At 43.0% G+C, this 7,580-nt stretch overlaps 1 protein-coding gene across 1 annotated transcript in view; it reads right to left on the bottom strand.

Annotated features, from left to right (window-relative positions):
- The window catches only part of ncaph (non-SMC condensin I complex, subunit H), a 152,176-nt gene that overhangs the window by 66,815 nt on the left and 77,781 nt on the right, over positions 1 to 7,580 (bottom strand). The window contains exon 9 of the mRNA XM_037680782.1: positions 3,224 to 3,369. Within this exon, the coding sequence (XP_037536710.1) occupies positions 3,224 to 3,369 (146 nt within the window). The remainder of the gene's footprint in view (positions 1 to 3,223; positions 3,370 to 7,580) is intronic.

The following is a 7,580-nucleotide window of genomic DNA, read 5'->3' as shown; positions in this document are numbered from 1 at the left end:
CTCCCATTGTTAAACAAAGTTGCTGGTCACATGAAGCCATCAGGATCACCATTGGACCCCATCCCAGCAGCATTGTTCAAACAGGTTCTACCAGCGACTGGGCCTGCAGTTCTAACTATACTAAACAGTAGTATTGCTACAAGCGTGGTCCCAGAGGCGTTCAAACATGCAGTAGTCACACCGTTAATTAAAAACCTGGTCTTGACCCTTCAGCCTGCTCAAATTACAGGCCAATCTCAAAACTCCCCTTTCTGTCCAAAATCCTGGAAAAAGTAGTTTTTACTCAGTTAAATCAGTTTTTAACTGAGAACAAAATCTTTGAGGTCTTTCAGTCTGGTTTCAAGTAGCTCCACAGCACCGAAACAGCTTTGGTTAGGGTTTGTAATGACATTTTAACAGCAAATGATTCTGGTCATTTTGTGGCTCTTGTACTCCTCGATCTTACTGCCGCTTTCGATACTGTTGACCACAGTATCCTCATCTCTCGGCTTGAACACTGGGTTGGGATTACAGGTGCTGCATTAGACTGGTTCCGCTCATACCTCTCTGACAGGAGTTTTTGTGTGAAGGTGGGTAAAAATCTATCCACTTCAATGCCTCTTTCCTGCGGTGTCCCGCAGGGCTCGATTCTCGGACCCCTTCTATTTTCACTCTATCTGCTTCCGCTGGGGTCGATCCTAAGAAAACATGGTATTCCATTCCATTGCTACGCCGATGACTGTCAGATCTACCTGCCACTGAAACCAGCCAGTACTTGTTCCGTCCACCCTCTCCTCAAATGTCTGGACGACATTGACATGGATGGCTTCAAATTTTCTAAGTTTTAACGACCAGAAGACTGAAGTCATTGTCTTTAGCCCTAGCTCAGCTGCCGCCTCTTATCCTGTGAACCTGGACTCCCTTCAGCCTTATCTGAAGCACTCTGTTAAAAACCTTGGAGTGGTTTTTGACTCGGATTTTAAGTTCGACAAACAGATCAGTTCGGTTCTGCAGAGAAGCTTCTTCCAACTGCGGCAGGTAGCTAAGCTCAAGCCAGTGCCGTCTAGACCCGACCTTGAGACACTAGTCCATGCATTCATCACAACCCGCCTGGACTATTGTAATTCACTGTATGCTGGGGTCAGCCAGGCCTCTATCTCACGGCTACAGCTCGTCCAGAATGCTGCAGCTCGGCTCTTAACCAGTACACCGAGGTATGAGCACATCACACCAGTTCTGTCCTCCCTACACTGGCTTTCTGTGAGAACTATGATTGATTTCAAAATTCTCCTCCTGACCTATAAGTGCCTAAATGGCCTCGCACCCATCTACCTCTCTGAGCTACTGGAACCATATGTTCCCTCTCGGGCTCTGAGATCATCCGATCAGCTGCTTTTGGTTGTTCCAAAAACACGACTGAAGCTCCGAGGAGATCGGGCGTTTTTAGTCATGGGTCCCAAACTGTGGAACAACCTACCCCCCAACATTAGGCATGCCACCTCCCTTCCTGTGTTCAAATCCCTGCTAAAAACATATCTGTTCTCTCTGGCGTTTCATACTGTGTGAGTTGATTTAGTATATCTTGTTCCATGTCTTCATTTTAATGCTGTTGTTTTAATTTTTTAAGGTATATTCTTACTGCTTTTTATTTCTCAGTGTTACCATTAGTGTTAAGCACTTTGATAACAGTCTATCTGTTTTAAATTGTGCTCTATAAATAAATATGACTTGACATGTCTGCATTGGACCCTGCCAGGTGTTCAACAGATTCTTAAAGACACTTAGAGAGGTCAAGGTCGAGAGCTTCAAATCTTTTTGTAAGATATTCCAGGAAACATATATATTATATTTTTATTCCATGTGCTGTAAATATATCTTGCTACTTTTTATTTGATGCTGTGATCGTTTTGTTAAGCACTTTGGTAACAGTTTCTGTTTTAAATGTGCTCTGTAAATAAATCTGACTTGACTTGTTTTTTTTGTTGCTACTTTTTACTTTTGGCTGTCCATTTGGTTGCCATTTTATTTTAATTGGTAAAAAAAATAATGAAATTTGTACGCCTCTTTTATGATTGTCTATTGTTGTTGTCCACTGTTGTCATCGCTCTTTGTTAGGGATGCACAATATTATCGGCATGGAATTGGTATCAGCCGATAATAGCGTTAAAGTTCAATATCGGACATCGGTCATTCCATTAAAATAACTCTACGATATAAAAGACGCTGTTTTGCCTGCAGAGGCAGGACAACATGACGTAACTGCAGCGGCCGCACAATGCAATGACGTCACGTGCACCTACCTGATCTCACGGAGAGGAAAATTCAAAATGTCAGCAGTGTGGAAGTTTTATTTTTCGTTGGTGAGGATGTTGGATTCTGAAGATTTATGGACTACGTTGAGCCTCGTTACATCGTTCGCAGTCAGATATTTTTCCGACGTAATGTTACTCGAGTTACAAGCCGTCAATTCAGACGTCAATGAGAAGCTAATAGCCGATAGCACGACTTGTTGGGTGAGTTTTACCACAGACATTTGGACGTCGTGTTAGCCCTGTTAGCATGATTAGTCTTACGGCACAATGGATAAACGAACACTTTGATCTTAAAAAGGCTGTCCTTCATGCACAGGAGTGCAGAGCCACACTGCAGCTAGAAACCCAGAACAATCTTCCACAAATGAGACAGCATCGCAGGTGACTAATGCTAATAAATAACATTTAACACTTTTTTCATTTAATATAAATTAAAGTGCTATGCATATCATATGGCTGTTACTGAATATATGTCACCAGCTCTTACAGCTGTTGCAGAATTTTTGTAGCAAATAAGCCTAAATAAGAGGGCTATGTTCTGACAAAGGAACATATCTAAAATATCGGTATCGGCATCGGTTATGGGCCAAATACGTTAACATATCGGCCAAAAATCCAATATCGTGCATCCATATTTTTTCGTCTTGAAAAAGTAAATAAAAACATGTTCAAATTAAGGTGATTTTATGGTTCATATTTTCCAGATCCCGTAACAAGTAGCACTCATCGTAACTAAGTCAAAAAAATTACAGCCAATCCATGTGATTGGTATTGGTGATCAGTATCGGTGATCAGCAGAAAAAAACATGATTGGAGTATCCCTAAACAAATTGATTTCATGACCAAAACCACAGCTTACTAAATAATTTAACTCACCAGAACAAAAGTGTGTCACTTATACAAGTTGCTATTAAAGAACTGGTTTTGCTCACATTTGTGCTTTGGTTTGAACTGCCAGTATCCAGGACCAGCCCACGTGGCCATAGTCCTGGGGCTGAAGTACGAATACTCTCTAGGCTGAGAGGACAGCTGCAGACACATGGTGGCAATGTCCCCCTCACCGATGGGAATCACATCCCTGCATAAACAAAGAAAAATATTAAATTCTGCAGTTATTTTTCCACACAGAAACAGAAATCTTCAGGTGACTTTGACTCGTCTGCTGTTTCTGCAGAGTAGACGCTCAAATGTACTTTATGGCTGGAGATTTCATTTTTCTTTAAAAAGTCCCACTCAGAGGTCAGCTGGAGGGCAGATACAGGAAATCATGTGGAATGCACAGTATGAAAATGGAATTAAAATGTGTTTTCTGCCCAAAACATGGATAGCAAGCAGTATGCCGATGACCCCTGTCGCAGAAATATTTCAAAAGTGAAATTTGTAATTTTCAAGAGGAGCGTTTTTTTAGGAGTGAAACTGAACAGGGACACAAGCAAACAATGTTTTTGATGCAAGCCTAAAATATGTAGGAGTTACACCGTGTAGAAGAAAAAAACAAGCGAATGAATGAACATACGTACACGTACGTACGTACATTGCATCATTGCTCTGTCCCGTTTTACTATTCTTCAGATTCTTTATTCAGCGGTCCAGACACTTCGGACCTGTAAAATACACATATAAGTTCTAGGGGTGCAGAAAAGAAATATATTTTTTAAATAATCTAGATTCTTAGTCTTGGTGATTCTGAATAGATTCTAAAGGCACATAAATTGATTTTAAAATGAGTTTTTTTTTTAGTTTTATTTTTTTCGCTCCTACTCCCGAGCATACTGTATCTTACATTACGTGTCCACTCGGCCGCTGTAGAATTGGGCCGTGTAGGTCACTGTACAGCAAGCTAGTTAGTTAGCCAGCTCCATTTATCTGAATGGAGATTGCTAGCATGGAGTAAATGAACTGTACTTATATAGCACCTTTCTATCTTATTTCAAGATACTCAAAGCGCTTTACACTACATTCTGTGTCCTCATTTACCCATTCATACAGCACTCTACTAGATCTATACAAAGCTATGGAGGAGGGAGACAGCGCGATACACCACGCTCCTTCATCTTTAAAAATCATTTCAGATCCTACAATGTTCTGGGGGAAGACAGAGCTTAACAAGAGCACGGTTGTTTACAAGAAGTGTAAAATAAAATTGCGGTACAGTATTTTGGAAATACGACAAAATGTGCGGAAGATGAAAGTGAAGCAGCCGAACAGCAAACTCTGCAACAAACTTCCAGGCTTCAAAGACTGAAGATTACACTCTCCATCTCCTGCTGTATCACAAAGGATTTATGAGCAAACTGCTCAGTGGAAGGTGAGGGGTTTAGGTTTATTTTAATATGCTGGACCTAACGTAGGCCAGATGAGACATCTCCTGGAACCAGTTTTAAATGATACAATTTATGGTTTATAAAATACATTTCAGAAGAGTTTTTGTGCAGATTTGCACAGGATTTGAAATTTTGTAAAATACTTTTTTCTGATTTTTTTCACGTTTTCCTGTTTACGGTAAGCTGATGGACGGCAGCTCCCCCCGGCTTCTCTGCAGTCTTTAATCATTAAACTGACCCGTTTTTCGAACTGGACTAAAGTTGGTCCCCCTTCCAACCAAATTCGGTGTTCAGCTACTAAGAGAGCCGGACGGGACCATCCAAAAAAGATAAAAAATCTTTCATCCAGGAACAACCGCTCCCATCCCACCGGTCACTCTGAGCGCACCCTGCCGGCCAGTTGACCCCTGGAGCTAGGGAGTCATCGCACGAAGGTTCTGTGTTTTATTTCCCTCTCTCTGGACCCCAACCGAACCTCTCATCTGGACCTTTGTGGTTCTACCTGTTTCCGACAAGAATCGCTGGGTGGTATTTTGCTGGATTTCTGCTGGGCTGGCACCTCGTGGTGTCTTCATTCGGTGTGGGGGAAGTGTACCTGTGTCCCCGAACAGGTCCAGAGCCAAACCGAGTTGGCTGTGGGGGACTTTGTCTCCTATAGAGCCGGTTTCAGCCTCAGTGAGCAGCACGTTACCTTTAAACGAAGGACTGTCCACCTTTGCGGGACAGGCTGTTTCACCTGGAGGAGACGCTACGATGCTTTGAAGCACCGCCGGAACCGGACCAGAGCAAAACCGGGCCAGAGACTACTTCAGCCATTTCAGCCTCTTTGGTCAGTCTCATCGTTTTTCGCCGGCGGTGGCCTCTCGTGCTGTGGGGTGCGGAATAGAGATGAGCAGGGTGACGTGCAGAGAAGCAGAGTGAAGCACGGAGGAGCAGCGCTGCATGGTGCTCGAGAGAAGTCCGGAGTTTGCATCGGAGTTGCTGCAAACTTCCATCCAAACTCACCTGGATAATAAATAATTTTTATTCCGGATCACGCTGTTGTCCCCTGTTGATTTAAAACGAGCTAGGACCATGCCTTTCATTTCAGGAGGATTTTCTGGCAGCTCACTCTGCAGTTTACTGCAAATCTTCTGTTTCTACCTGTCGATTCTGGACGCAGCTTCTGTTTCTCATGGAAGCATCCATCCATCTTCGCTGGGGGGCTGGAGCCCCCCTCAGCCCAACTCAAACTGCAGTTGGGCCACCTCATCAGGTTTGTTTGCCCATTTGATTTGTGACACTTTATAGTCTGAAACTTTTCTGCACCATTTATATTATTGTCATTATTTTCAGTTCTCAGATTATCTGGAGTCACTGAATCTTGTTAATACACATGGATCTGCTCATCACTGCAACTTTCACTGTTTTTGGGTTCTGAATGATCGCGTCTTCATTAATGTAAGAGCCATATTAGTAAAATAAGTAATTGATGGCTTGACAGGTGAGCACGCAGCTTTGACACTTGGGTGGTGGGTGTGTCAGTGTGTGTGTGTGTGTTGACTGTCACCAGATATAACTGACATGCTGACTGGAGTTCTGGCTTTGTATGGATGAGGAAGTTGGGTGCGCCCGGGGTCGTCATATTTTCTGTTGACCGTGTTATAAGACGCTGTAGAGTTATGCCAATAAGCATTTATCAAAAGTTTAGACCTGGTCAGTATGTGTCTCAGTCTGTAATGTTTAAAGCATGGAAATTTGAAACGGAATAAACCAATCATGACACAAAGAAGTGACCTGGAGCGACGTCAGTTTGGAAACGCGCGTTGGACAGAGATTCCCGAGTTTAACCCAGTGCGGCCCTCAACATCATAAGTTTGCCGCAAAATTATCGTCAACGCAGAAGGATGTTGGGCTCTATAAATCACAGCAACAATTAAAGCTAAAAGGAAGTAGTTTTGCTACAACTGTTGGAGAAATGCAGAAGAAGGCAGACTAAAATAAAGGAAGCTAGAGAGACAGCTGCTATAAAGAGTTGTTTATTTTGTGGAGCTGGACATTCCCTGGACACATGCCCTCTATTGGAAAAGAGGACACATGGGGAGAAACTGACATTTTTGAAAGAAAATGGGGTGTGGATATCCTAACTGGGCCTTCCTGAAAGCAGAGAAGAAACCCAAACAGGACTCAAGTCAGCCAACAGGTGAAAAGGAGAAACCCAGACCCAGACCAGTGGTCATTCCATATGTTGAAGGAGTATCAGAAAAACTGAGACGTTTATTTTCTAAACATAACGTCCCAGTGGCTTTTAAACCCCAAAATACATTACGGCAAAGACTGGTTCATCCCAAAGATCCAGTCCCCCGGCACAAACAGAGTAATGTTGTGTATGTTGTTCAGTGTCAGGAGGGCTGTGATCAGTCTTACATTGGGGAAACTAAACAGCCACTGGCCAAAAGGATGGACCAGCACAGAAGATCAACATCATCAGGCCAGGACTCTGCGGTCTACACTCATCTCCAGGCCAGCAGTCACTCTTTCAGGGATGAAGATGTTCACATCCTGGACAGAGAGGAACGATGGTTTGAGAGAGGAGTAAAGGAGGCCATCTTTGTGAAAAGAAATCGTCCATCGTTAAACAGGCGTGGAGCCTCCGGGTTCAACTGTCCCCCTCTTACAATGCTGTGATTGCTAGTATCACTCAGCCCTCTGTGAATAGTAAACAGCCATCAGTATGCTAATGATCCATTATTAGGCTGATGGTCCTTCTTGAGCATGTGATCAGCTGGTTTTGGTTGTCAGCAGCAAACTGGTTGATCCACTCTGAGAAGGTGCTATTTAAGAGACTGAGCTGAATACAGCACCTCAGACTGAGGAAGTCTCTCAGATGAGAGACGAAACGTTTCTACATTTTATTGTTGTTGTTTTGCTTTGTTTTGGTTTTTTTTGAATGTCCAGAGGACCAGATTTAACTTTTTTAGATTTT

The sequence above is a fragment of the Nematolebias whitei genome, chromosome 8 (genome assembly GCF_014905685.2).
Source record: "Nematolebias whitei isolate Nwh7 chromosome 8, NemWhi1, whole genome shotgun sequence".
NCBI classification, from domain to species: Eukaryota; Metazoa; Chordata; class Actinopteri; order Cyprinodontiformes; family Rivulidae; genus Nematolebias; species Nematolebias whitei.
Note: the sequence above shows the minus strand (reverse complement) of the source record. Positions and strands in the feature narration are given on the sequence as shown.